Source organism: Lytechinus variegatus, chromosome 12 (genome assembly GCF_018143015.1).
Source record: "Lytechinus variegatus isolate NC3 chromosome 12, Lvar_3.0, whole genome shotgun sequence".
NCBI classification, from domain to species: Eukaryota; Metazoa; Echinodermata; class Echinoidea; order Temnopleuroida; family Toxopneustidae; genus Lytechinus; species Lytechinus variegatus.
Window position 1 is genome coordinate 13,918,436 of NC_054751.1, and position 13,319 is coordinate 13,931,754.

At 37.4% G+C, this 13,319-nt stretch overlaps 1 protein-coding gene across 4 annotated transcripts in view; it reads right to left on the minus strand.

The window, feature by feature from the left end:
• LOC121424800 (prominin-1-A-like) overlaps window positions 1–13,319 on the minus strand; it is a 108,662-nt gene that overhangs the window by 27,487 nt on the left and 67,856 nt on the right. For all 4 annotated transcript variants that reach the window (XM_041620584.1, XM_041620583.1, XM_041620581.1 and 1 more), the window contains exons 10-16: window positions 10,394–10,534; window positions 8,708–8,784; window positions 7,924–8,073; window positions 3,233–3,356; window positions 2,565–2,738; window positions 1,974–2,135; window positions 833–913 (exon numbers count right to left, since the gene is read on the minus strand). In XM_041620584.1, the coding sequence (XP_041476518.1) occupies window positions 833–913; window positions 1,974–2,135; window positions 2,565–2,738; window positions 3,233–3,356; window positions 7,924–8,073; window positions 8,708–8,784; window positions 10,394–10,534 (909 nt within the window). The remainder of the gene's footprint in view (window positions 1–832; window positions 914–1,973; window positions 2,136–2,564; window positions 2,739–3,232; window positions 3,357–7,923; window positions 8,074–8,707; window positions 8,785–10,393; window positions 10,535–13,319) is intronic.

The following is a 13,319-nucleotide window of genomic DNA, read 5'->3' on the forward strand; positions in this document are numbered from 1 at the left end:
AGCTCAGAAGGAAATGCATTTTAGATGTCTGAAAACAATCTCTCCCAATTCATGTGACGATAACTGTCTAGACAAAAGATTAATTAGAAATGTAAAAAAAATGCTTAAGAATCAAAATCAAAATCAGAATACAGGGTTGAAATTAAATTCAGAATATCTATATCAGTATTCCCAGCATTTTAACCTTTGAACCCTGAATTATTAGGGGTGGCGGTGACCCATACTTTGAATTATTTGCACGTATCACCCACATTCACAAACTCCCATGATTCAAGCCCTAACAGCACCTTCCCCCCGCTTGTACCCAGACTGGGCCAGCTGAAGTTGTTTACCTTCTCGTAGACCTAGTCTACAAACAGAAAATATCAACTTAAGTGTCTGTTTTGGGCTCAAAATCACTGTTATGACTTAAAGTCAGATTTATTAATAGCTTCCACATAGTCAGTACGTGACTCGCCGCGTATTACACCGTGTACCGCACATGCCACACAAGCAACCGCAGAAGAGTGGCATATTTTGGCCATTTTTTATGCTTGAACGCCAACGCAATCCAATGGATGTTATTTTGATATGCCAAAAAATATTACAGAGTCTGACTTCCTACTTTGGATTTTGGGAACAATCAAAATTCCTTGACTTTTCCCGATTTAAGGCATTTTTATAAAATTAGTTTTTACCCGACTGTAAAAATAATTCAATAAATTTCCCTTACGGACCAGAGATAAATAAAGTACACAATTATGTAGATAAAATGAAATAAACAATAAGCACATAGGATGATTAGATAAATTTACTACTGAATTTTCTCAAGGAAAAAAAAAATTACACTTACCAGAGTTGGATGATTTGCAGCTAAGTCTGTTAGATTATTTGCATATACAGTTAGATTGATACCAGTGATATCTTCATTCAGCTTTAGTGAGAGAATGAGAGAGAAGGAGAGAACATGATAGAAATTGATGTTATGAACAATTTCATGGCACAGCCTTACAGGTAGTCTCCTGCATTCCATTATGCATATATTTTGAATTCAGAAAACCAATCGTAACCCTTAAAAAGAAAAGGTGAAAAACAAATTAAATACATATGCTTTCGGCCATCTCTCGGCAAAGTCACTTTGTGGAACACCCACCTTGCTATTAACTCAAAATCCAACAATATATCAAATCCAGGGGCCACAAAGTTAGAAATTCCTGTTAAAAGGAAACACCTGGGGACCAATTCATAAAGACTCACCACATCTATGGCAAATCTGGGGTCCAATTCATCAAGACTTATGACAACTTTGCCAATATTGTTACTACCATGTTAACCTTGATTGTGATTGGCTGCTGAGGCTTATTACGCTAGAAGTTGCCATAATGACAAAGTTCTGTTCTAACTCTTTGATGAAAAGGGCCTACATAGTGGGGAAAGATGAAAAAATAAACTTTCTAGTTAAATTTTCATATTTTAGAGAAGGTAAAAGGAAAAAGGTCCACTTCATTATGATTCTCAGTCGCACTCACATTCAACCTATATGACCCCAAATAGCTCAAATATCTAGGCCGAACATCTGGGTATAGTCCTACCTATTCCTTTCTGTGTGCTGTGCATGTGATTCTTATTAGACCGGTGTCAGTTGCTTAAACATGTACTTTTAATGATACTCATATTCTAACAAAAAAAACTCATTCTTTTGTAGGTAATAAGCAATAAATTTTCAATCAGTTGAAGGCAGTTTCTTCCATAATTCTGTCTTTGGACCACCAGAGTCCTATTGCATAAATTTTACTATCCTGGTAACTTTGCAATTCAACGGCAACTACCATGTCACAATACTCTACAGCCAATCAAAATCAAGGATTCAATTAGAGTTACCACTGAATGGCAAAGCTACCAAACAGTAACTTTCCTGAAATAGGCCCCAGAATGATTTTTTATTGGCCAACAAGTGGCCAAATTTGCCTGATCTGTACACATGTGTATCTCACCAGTGCATCGTACTGAGTGTAGTTGATTGAACCCAAGTCTGTAGTATTTTTCAGTTTATCGAGATCATCTGTGAAGTCTGCAAACTGGAAGTCATAGTTGAGATCATTGGGGTTGACACTATTGATGATCTTGTCGAATTCATCCTCAAGAGAATCCAGTTGCTAAAGTAACCAAACAGAAACATGGATAATTATTAGTATATACCCGAATGATTAAATTCTCTGTAAGATGGAAAGACTAAACTTAATGACTGTACCTCTTACACGTATGTTACAAGGCACGGGAGTCAAAGGTGAAAGGTTACATTAATGCTGTCAAAACCATTAAGGTCATTCATTAAGCTTTGGAATTGTATCTGCATACAGCAATACAACGGGTCCATTACACAATTATGAAAGAGCTCTGGATGGACCATCTACAGATTCCCCAGATCAAATCTCAATAGGTACCTGTTTGATATTGTCAAAACCATAAAGGTCAATAAGCTTTGGTATTCAGTAATGGAAAAGTCCTTAATTTAGAAATGGCCACATGAAAGAACTCTGCAATGTCCAATCTACAGATTCCTGAGGTCAAAGGTAAAAGGGTACCTGTGTAAGGTTGCCAAAGTCATACAGAGTATCAAGCTTGAAGGCAGTGTATGCTGTAGAACCGTTGCCACATTCTGTCAAGATCCCTGAAGCAGTCAGTGGGATGGATGAATCCTGGTATACCAGGTCTCCCAGATAGTAACCTTCAGATATCGTGTTGGGCTCATCAATAGTCTGGAATATGACAAATAATACACAGCATTGAGGGCACTGGTAAGAATTATACGCACCAGGTGGGTGTTTCATAAAGCTGTTCGAGCGAATTTAAGAACAAATTTTTACAAAATGTGCCAGGACCCTTATGACTCTGTGTGCGATTTCCAATAGCTAGGCAACAAAATATGAGAGACTTTAAAGAAATAAGGGAAAAAAACACTAAGCAGTGCTGTTGAAGAGCAATCGCACACTTGCTTTCCCTGAAAGCCAAGAAATACTATTCCTGATTACTAAGAAATTCCCAGAAATAGGAATATTCTAAAAAATTTCCTCTCCAGCAGTACAGAAATAAAAATTCAGACATAGAAACATACAGGTTAAAATGGCAGTATCTCTTCCCCCAAATAGGGGGAATTTCTATAGAATAGGAACAGTTGGCAGGTATTTCCTTCAAGAGGTTTCACATTGCCCACCCCATGATTGGTTGAGGTTTAATATCAACTTGCACTCACCTTTCTAAGAAGATCATAGGACAACAGAGGATCACAGCTTAGAGTTGTCACAGACATGACACCGAAGGCAACACATGTTATCAACATCAGGATTGGGGCAAAGAAGAAAGTGAAGAACACACCACTGAAGTAGAAAAGAAAGAAAATTTTATAAATGTCATACTTACTGTGTCTGCAAAAAAGATAGACCATGTTAATATCCCTTAGGTGGTGTACAAGATAAAGAATTTAAAGGCCTTTGGACCGTTTCCTCAACATTTTTGTATGACAAGTTGTCAGATCTGACATCTTTCCTTGATTCTGATTGGCTGAGAGGCACTGTTACTATAGTAACTGTCGGATAAAATGGGACTTGTCGGATAAAACGTCTGACAAGTCCTTTCATAAAATGCTCCCCAGAAATAAGATGTCAGGACCTGGAATTAGAATGCCGAAAACTGGCATCTCTGCTACTAAAGAAAATTTGTTTTTTTTTTAATAATGGAAGAAATGACAATCAGCGAAGAGTTAGAGGTTTCCACTGACAGTTGTGTCATGGAGGGTTTTGTTGGTCAGAATCTGTCTTTGATTTCACCCAAATCTGCTTCCTGCGGTGACAGATTGACAATAGGAAGTCTTAGAAAGAGACACAGGCTGGCGGATATTAGATGCACATCCCCACATACCCTCTGGAAAACATATCTGCCACGTGATACTATGTGACCGCTGTCAGTGATCATGGACCAAAACAGGAATTGAAACAAAAGGAAAGATTGCTGATGTATTTCTATAGTATCTTCCGGGGGGAATAAACGAAAAGCAGCGTTGATGCCGGGATTTGGATAATACAATTTATTTCCAAAACACGATATTCATTTGTTTTTAACCAAATCACTTATGATATTATGAGTCACTATCCGAAAAGATTTACTGTCTACCAAAGAAAAATGAATCATTTGTCATTTGTTATTCTTCACCCCCCCCCCTTCCCCTTCCAAATTGAATACAAGATACATGTACGGTACATGTTTACACCATGCTTGCCTTTTAACACAAGACTGCATATGAATGGTGACAGCTACTGGAACATTACATTTCTTGCACAGGTTGATAAACAAATAATAATGTCAATTACAAACAGCTACAACAATACAGAAAATTCACAGACCCACTTGAATTGAATTGAAATGAATTGAAAATGTTCTTTCAAACATTGCATGTGGAAAACAAATGATGGAATTAAAGTGATTGGTTAACATTGGTATGACTTTTAAAAATCTGAGCTAGAAGGTCACACTTGACACCTGTGTCTGTGATATGTTACAAAAATGAAGCCCAGAAAACATTGTGTTCAAAAGTAATTATTTAGTGCTTCAAAAATTGAAATATAAAGTGACCGGAAACACCATCTTAATTTCATCCCATACACTTATGTGTACTATTTAGGCGTCTATAAGACGCCTATTTACAAAATCGGGGTTTGCCTTGTAGTTTTAGCATTTCGTTCTCAATAATGGTTGTTTTCAGGGTTCATTAGTTCTAATACATGCACTTGTACATATGTTTCATCTTGGTTTGAGAATTTTTTAAATCGGCTGCTCACAAAGTAAACAATACCTTATCAATACAATTCACAAACTTTATTGCATATTACATGTATGGTTCAAATAGGTACAGAATATGATGCACAACACAACACCAAAAAATCCTCTTTTTATTCATTTTATTTGAGTGAAATATACCTTTTAACAAATGACGGCAGGGCATTAGTGTGATAATTTTCTTACTTATGCAGCAAATAGAAAGTATATCCTGCTTGGAGAGTGTATGAGCATTTTGGGATTAACATTCTTATTGCAAGAATGTTTAGAAGGATGTTTTTATTATTTAATGTCAGAACATTCCAGTGACACCAGCTTTTCAAAATAGATGCACAATAAATTCAGCATGGAAGTACAGTGAGCATGTATAGGAAATATGGATAATTGCAAAGCCAGAATTAAGAAGAGTTTCCAAAGTAAATTGCTGCAACTAATTAAATCAAAATTCCTAAAATGGTTTGTAGGAGACCGAACAAAGAGTAGACGAAGTGGCAATTTACTACAATGGCCGGACATTTGTGAAAAAAAATTTAAAAAATAAAATATTGTGAAGAAAAAAATCTTACATGTAACCTAATTTCAAAAATTGCAATCTATTTCATGACTCCGGTTTTTCTATTTCAAAGTTCAATAACCTCAAAAATCAAAACAATGTACTATGCATACAAAATTGATCCAATCAAGCAAAAGCAATATAAACAAAAATTGCCAGCCCAGATATGCCCTAGAAAACCATAAATCCCACTGAGTCATCAATACGGCAAGAGGTCGTAATAGGAGACCAACAGGCTGAGTGAGTGGCTTATCCTATCAGATCGTACTGACAGACATCTTTTGTGGTGATTCTATGCTTCATGTCTTGTGAGCTCCTGCACCTGTACTTGTTGTTCAGAGCAGCATTCCATGAGAGTTTTGTCAGTTTTTTCTCCTGACTAATTTATTCTCAGCAAATCAGATGCAATGATTTCAGTAGCTTGTAACAGCTGTTGGTAAAAAACACTGGATGTTTGTTTCATGAAATGTCCTCCAGGTGTGAACACATCTGATTAGAGGTGCAGGTTGTTTTGTAATGTGATTAGGCAGAGATCATTAGAGAGGAATACAGGTGTATGATCGAGTAGAGGCAGGATTCATCACTGCAGTGGAATATTGCCAACTGGTCTACAACCGCTACTTCCCGTTCTGTCTCAACCAACATGGTCTAATCTTAGTTTGCCTACAACCAGTTTGTCAACTAACCATTTGGTCTTACTGCCATTTAGCCCATATGCCATCTGTACTAATTTCCAGATAGGCTATATCTATTTCATCAATTATCAACTTGGTTTTACACCAGTTGATCTACAATGGTGCTCAAAAGTTAAAGAACTCCACCAAACAATGAACATATTTAGAGTGTTAAAAGTTTTGCTATGTTTTAGATCTATAATTGTGAAGTCAGGTGATAAAATATTACATTCAATTAGGTTTGTTTCTCTGGGCTTGCCAAGTATTGAAGTGTTGTTGTCTACATTCAACACTCAGAATGAAGGAGTGCATTATGTGATGGGGTTCACTAATTTTAGAGCACAACTGTACATGGATAGGTGAACTGTTTATGAACCACAATTTTTATTTGACAAAGTAAAATTTAATAAGCAGATAAAATGAAAAAAGACCAATCAATAAAAGGGGTGATAATTGCTAGTGCATGGATTCAGCTAGTCTTCATAGCAGTACTGTATCGGGAACACTTGCTATGAAACGTAATGGATGGCACCCTCTGCAGTTCCAAGAAATAATTTCCCCCTGAATGACAGACCACAGCAACTGCATGAGATGGTCACAGGAAACATTAGCCAATGGTCAATTGTCCAAGGACACATTACAGACACTTACTTCTCTTGCATCTCTTCTGTATGATACTGATAAGGAAATGCTCATGGACAAAATCAGGAAGCTCTTTCACAAAACTTAAAATTCAATGGTAATGAACAGGCTACAGAAATGATGCCTGGTGATTGGATAAGAGTTGATATACCATTGAATACAGCATTTGTAATTATCGGGTTAAGTTTTGTGAAACCAGGCCGAGGATGCTCTGCATTCTGGTAAATCAGAACATGACAGTGAAGGTGTCGCATTTGAGAGAAGGGAATAATTATCTTTGGCAATGAAGAGACATTTCTACAGAGCAGGATCCCTAGGGGTGCTAAGGAAACTGCCAATTAATCTCCTGACAGCAGGAGTTCAGCATTCCATACACCTCATATATATTAAGGCACTGGTTCACGAAACTGAATATTTAATGGTAAGTTGCAGGCTATTGTCACAAGCGACCGAAATGGTGCCAAATGATTAGTTGGGAGTTGATTTGTCAATGAATTTTAACATTTGTGATTGAAAGTTCTGTGAAACCGGGCCTTGGATGCTTCACATAATAGTACCCTAACGGGGTGTCCATTTGAATATACGTCAACAGGATCTTAGGTCATTTCACACTTTGTCTACAACTGAGAAATGGAGATGTTGGACAGTATTGTTGAGGGTACAATGATTTATCTCAAATAAAATCTGTTCCGTAAGTTATTCTTCACATCTTGGGACAGGCATGATAAATCAGACCCGACTGTCTATTATCCTCACCCAAGGCATTATTTTAAGAATCCATGTCATTGTTACAAACAGTTGATATGTCAAGCACCAATAGCTGAGTTTAGGTATGCTCAATGTTTTGCGTTGCTTACTGTACATACTTATTATACCATAAACACATAGGAGGCTTTTATAACATAATATACACATTAGTCCAATTGTGATGTGTAAAAGTTGAAAAGGCCAAACTGAAATGAAATGTCCCACGTTCAGGATATCAACTTGCAAAGTGGCCATAATACAAGTCAGTGATTCATAAGTAATTGTTACAGATGATTCACATATTAAACAGGAGTGTTTGATGAAACAATCGATCAGTGATTTTCACTAATTTAATATGAGCCAATCGGATGCAAGGATTTTGGCAGCTTGTAACTGTTATCAGTGAAATTCACCGACTATTCATTTCATGAAATGCTTGCTCTCCAGGCCAGGGTCAATTAGCAGGTATAGAAGCAACAATGTTGTAATACTTACGCCATGAGGACATTGCCACCAGCATTGGACATCCTGGACCTTTCCATAGGATGGACATTCTTGTAGGAGAAGGTGCCCATGGTAAGACCGATTAGGTTGAACATAATGATCAACAGGACTGTACAAGTCACACCTATCAGGGCATAGTATCTGTAAAGCAAAAGAATAAATGAAATCTTTATAACACATCATCTGGGAAAGGTCACAACTACCATGGGCCTCTTCATAGAATGGACATTCTTGTAACAGAAGGTACCCATGGTAAGACTGATCAAGTTCAACTTGATTGATGATCAGCATGACTGTTAGGGTCACACCTATCAAGGCACAATATCTTTAAGGCAAAACATTGTGTAAAATATTAAATCTTCTGAGAAAGGTCACAACTACAATGAACCTCTCCATACAATTGATATTCTTGTAGAAGATGCCCATGTGAAGACTGACCAGGTTAAATACGATGGTCTGCAAGATCACATAGGGAAGCATTTCATAAATCAAATACTGGTAATCAATCATTTTTCACTAACAATAATCACTCTGAGCCAATCAGATCCAAGGATTTCAGTAGTCTATTACAAACAGTAAAAAATCAATGTCTACTTGTTTCATGACATGTTTCCCAAGGCTCATCTATCAAGGAATATTGCCTTTAAACCAAAACATTCAATCAAACCTTCAGGTCACATCATCCGACTGAGGTCAAATCTAAAGTGGACCTCTCCAAAGGATGATTATGATCGTTACCACAGCAAATATAACTTAATTTAAATGCTATACTTACACATATTGCTGGTAAACCTCGACATCTCCCCAAGAGTCATCCAACGTTCCTTTTGCATCTGAAAGTGTTCCAACAACCTAATTTATATGTTAAGAGAAAAAAAGAGAAAGCTAATTAAATTAATGAACAAATCAATGCACAGTTAAAGCGACCTCTCATTGACAAATCGTGGGGAAATCGAGGCTTATCTCGAACAGAGAAGGGATTCAAGTATTTCACTCGGCTGCATGCCTGGGGTGTTATGTAATAGACGCCGGCATGTCTGGGAGGTCTTGAGAGCAATTATAGACTAACCAACCAGATGTAAACTGTGTGTTTTCACTTTGAATCATGTAACTTCACAGTAGTTATCTTTTTTGGTTTAGCAATCAAGAGACCTGCCATGAGTCTAGAATTGGGATTGTTGGAAACTGGAACTGCGATGATCCGAAGTAAATAACCATCACGAGTTCGGTCAAATTCGTGCTTTCCGAACTTTTATTGCATTAGTCCGACGGGCGCTCATGACGGACGGATTATATCATGCAAGTCAATTGGCCTTTTGCAAATTTCGTATTTCCCCATGATTTGTCAGTTGCTGGGCCCTTTAAGGGTATAAACAAAGATATGGCACTTGAGAGACCTCTTGAAGCCAATTCACACATCGAAACCCATACATGTAGATTCTCCATTCCCTTTTGGAATTGTTAATATTGTTTTCATTTTGATGACCATAAACATGAGTGCTTTAACCTGATGGAGATTGAGCCCACATTTATAAGCAGGGCTCTATAACACAATAGTTTGCAATCAATAGCTAAACACCAATTACCAATCAAGATCATTGTTGCACGCGCACTCTGTTTAAAATACTCACTGGGAACCAATCAGAGCGGTTCTTTCATATTTGCAATTCATTGCTAACATTTGTGTTATGGAGCCCATGTCTCTGTCTAAGAAAATTATGTGTTATAGCATAATCAGTCAGTTTCCAACAGGTTTACATAGGCAATGGGAGGACTGAGAGTTTCACATTCAAAATGGGGTTTCTAACCTTCTGTGGGGCACTTACTTCTCTACCTTATTCCAAATTCAGGAGAGATTGATCAACATATGCATTTGACAAGTTCTCATATCAGACATCCTGCCTTGATTTTAACTGCTGAGAAGCATAAGTGTCTCTCTGTTACTACACTAAACACTCCCCTATCAACTAGATTATGAGACCATTCCCTAAAGCTGTTCGTAAGTTACAAGTGACTTCATGAATGACTGGTGATCCTTTCTTGTGGTTAATTATACACACCAGATTTTCAATGGTTTGATGAAGTTCCCAAGAAAGGATCATCAGTTCTTGACTTACAAACAGTATTATGAAACATCCTCCATGGTGGCATTTCATAAAGTAGTGTGTAAAGTTAAGCATAACTTTAGGTACGACTTTATGCGTGACTGGAAGGTGGTCTTGGGGCTAAGTCAGCAACATGGGGATAATGTATATCATGTAGCACATGTACGGATCACCAGCCGTGCGTACAGTCATTTGTGATTTACAAACATCTTTATGAGACACGAACCAAATGTTTTATTCACAACTTCTTTGTGAAACAGTCTCTTATTTGTGTAATCAAACTGAAAAAGCTGGCTATTCCTGTGAGTCAAAGCAACAGAAATAACACTTAAGAGCAAAAGTAGTGTGTTACTTACATCTGAAATTGTAACGTTGATGTCATCGAAGCTGCCTCTGACTTCTTTCTCTGCATCCTCAAGTTGGTCCAGTGCTGCCTGGACCTCATCCTGTGTCATGGTGTCGATTTGGTTTGGTATGTCACCAAGGACAGCATTGATCTATTTATCAAAACAATAAGAAATGAAAACAAAGACATGTTGAATGTGAATAAGAATGAACATGCACATGTCTACATATATAGAGAGTATGGTTGATAGCTTAAAGATGGAATGAACGATATACTGCGGTATTGACATCGCAAAAAAAAATAACAACACACAATGATAATACAATTGTGATAAAGATGTCTTTCATTGCCGAGGAAAAAACAATGATTGGAAAGACTTGATGGTATTTCTAGTTCATTTTGCCAATAGTATTCTTCATGTAAAACAAACTGAAATTTTCCATAAAGGTCACTTGGATTTTACAACACCAGAAAAATAACCGCACGCGATAATTCAATAATTTTTATCCTTAAATATGGATTTCATAGATAAATCCAATGCAGTCGCTGAATTATTTCCTCCATTTCCAACCACTGAATAATATCAGGTCCGTCTTGCGATGTGGCTTTAATAAAATGGGATCAATCTCAACCCCACAGCTTCCTTATTGTTTGTACCTTAACTCTGGGGATTCAAATTCAGTTTCGCTCATGAATAATTCACTTTGTTCGCTGCTCCCACTGGCATTGACAGTGAACATAGAAAATAAATATGAATGGAATCAGCATGACCTTTCAATGCACACTCATAGACATGCATCATAAGGTCTCTATTATCTAATCATCAAAGACACAAAAAGAATGTGACACAATTATTTCAACTGAACAATATGTTTTAATGCTATATGTCAAAATATATGAATCTTCTAATTATATTGTTTGGTGAGATACACCCAGATAGAAAATTGTAAAAATATACCTTTAATAGTGATTTCATATACTGGATAATATAGTGTAAATTCATAATGCAGTTTAAAAATCAAAGACAATGTAGGATAATGGGGTTAAAAGAGGTGGAGTGGATACATGCTTTTTATTTTTAAGTGACTTTCTCTGCTTATGATATTAGTACCCGTACATGTAATTGCATGGGGTCTGACTTAATAAAGTAATAAAAAAAGTGCTCAATTGCAGATATACATGTATACATCTGTACATGAGGCAGAATGCTTCTTCACTGATTAGGCTTTCGTATGGTATTTGTAACAAACTAATGATTATATTATTAATATTATTAATATTAAATTATCAATCATCTACATCATTACAGAAAACACCATGTTTTATTTAGCATGTCTGGTAGATTACAGGGGTGTATAAATACATGTCCTGAAATTTTTTTGTGAAATTGAATTAAAATTTAGTGATGGTTATAAGAATAGGAGGGGCAATTTAAACAGTATGACAGTAATCTCTTTTTAATAATGTTCTCTCATTTTATGTTGGGGAGTCTGGTTTGACAGGTCAATGGCTTTTTTCAACTGGATGTATGCACTACATTTTCACGACGTATGTTTTTTCCTTTGCTATTTCTTTTTTTGTCTTTCATTTTTATTAAGGTTCCACAATGTATACATTCTCTATTGATTAATATTGTACAGTTTTTATGGATGCCAAATAAATGCAATTAAAATGAAATTAACCAGAAGTGTCCTGGGATCAAGGTTACAGAACCGGGATTGCCGATGACTCAACGGAGAAGAAATTATGACACAACAGGGATGGAAAGGATTCAAAGAGCTGGAGATGTGGTCCAGGGCGGTAGGCAGGAAAGTAGGGTGCAAACTGGTTCCTGATGGGGTAATAGAGAGGGACCACTATCACACCCCAGAGGAGAGGGGAGAGAAGGGGGTGGTGAGATGGTTAGAAAAGGGGGATAGAGCGAGAATGGTGCTGAAGAGGTGGTGCACAGGTGTAAACAGGAAAGGAGGGTGCAAAATGGTTCCTGTCAGAAAGGTTCCTGATAGAGTGATGAATAATGAGGGGAGGGGAGAAGGGGATGGATAATGGAGTGGTCTGAAAGAGGGGCTAGATCAAGGATGGTGTTTATAGAGAGGTGGTCAAGAGGAGTATGGAGAGGCGATAGGGGGGTACAAAAAGGTTTTGGAAAGGGTAAGAGACAGGAACTACTGTCACACCCCTGAGGGGAGAGAAGAGGGTAGTGGAATGATTCAAAAGAGATGGATAGATCGATTATGGTACTAGAGGTGTGGTCCAGAGGGAGAGAATGGTTCCTGCCAGGGTAAGTAAGATGAACCACTATCACACCCCAGAGGGGAGGGGCGAAAGGGGGTGGGTGATGGAGTGGTGTGAAAAGGGGGTATAGATCTAGTAGGGTAATGTGGATATGGTCCAGATGGGTACCCCGGCAAGAAAGGTGTAAAATGGTTCCTCCTGTTCAATTTGTTTAAGGGTAAATTGCTGCTTGGTCTCCACCTGCAAAGTCTTATTACCACCATTTGATCTCATCCTTCATGGTCTAATCCCTGTTCAGTTACTAGATCATCTACTTACCATTTGGTCTTGCCATTTAGCCCATAAACCATTTTCTCAATTTCCAGTTTGGCTATATCCATTCCATGCAATACCATCCACTTGGTCTAACACCACTATAGAGTCTACATTTTTAGATGAACCGTTTGTGTACGCAATATTTAATTTGACAAAGTTCTCTGTTTGTCATTTTGCCTCCGAAGAAGATTCTGCTAGTATCGAAAGCTTAGGCCCCTCTTGACTCTCTAAAGTTCATGATAGTAAGAAAATCAAGTGGAAATTAGACCATTCGGACATTACCATACATGCATTTACACAAGCATTGGACCAAGTGTAATGTAAACCAAACAACAATCAGATCAAATCGATTGTAAGGTTCTGTTGCAGGCAAAAATTTGTGGCAT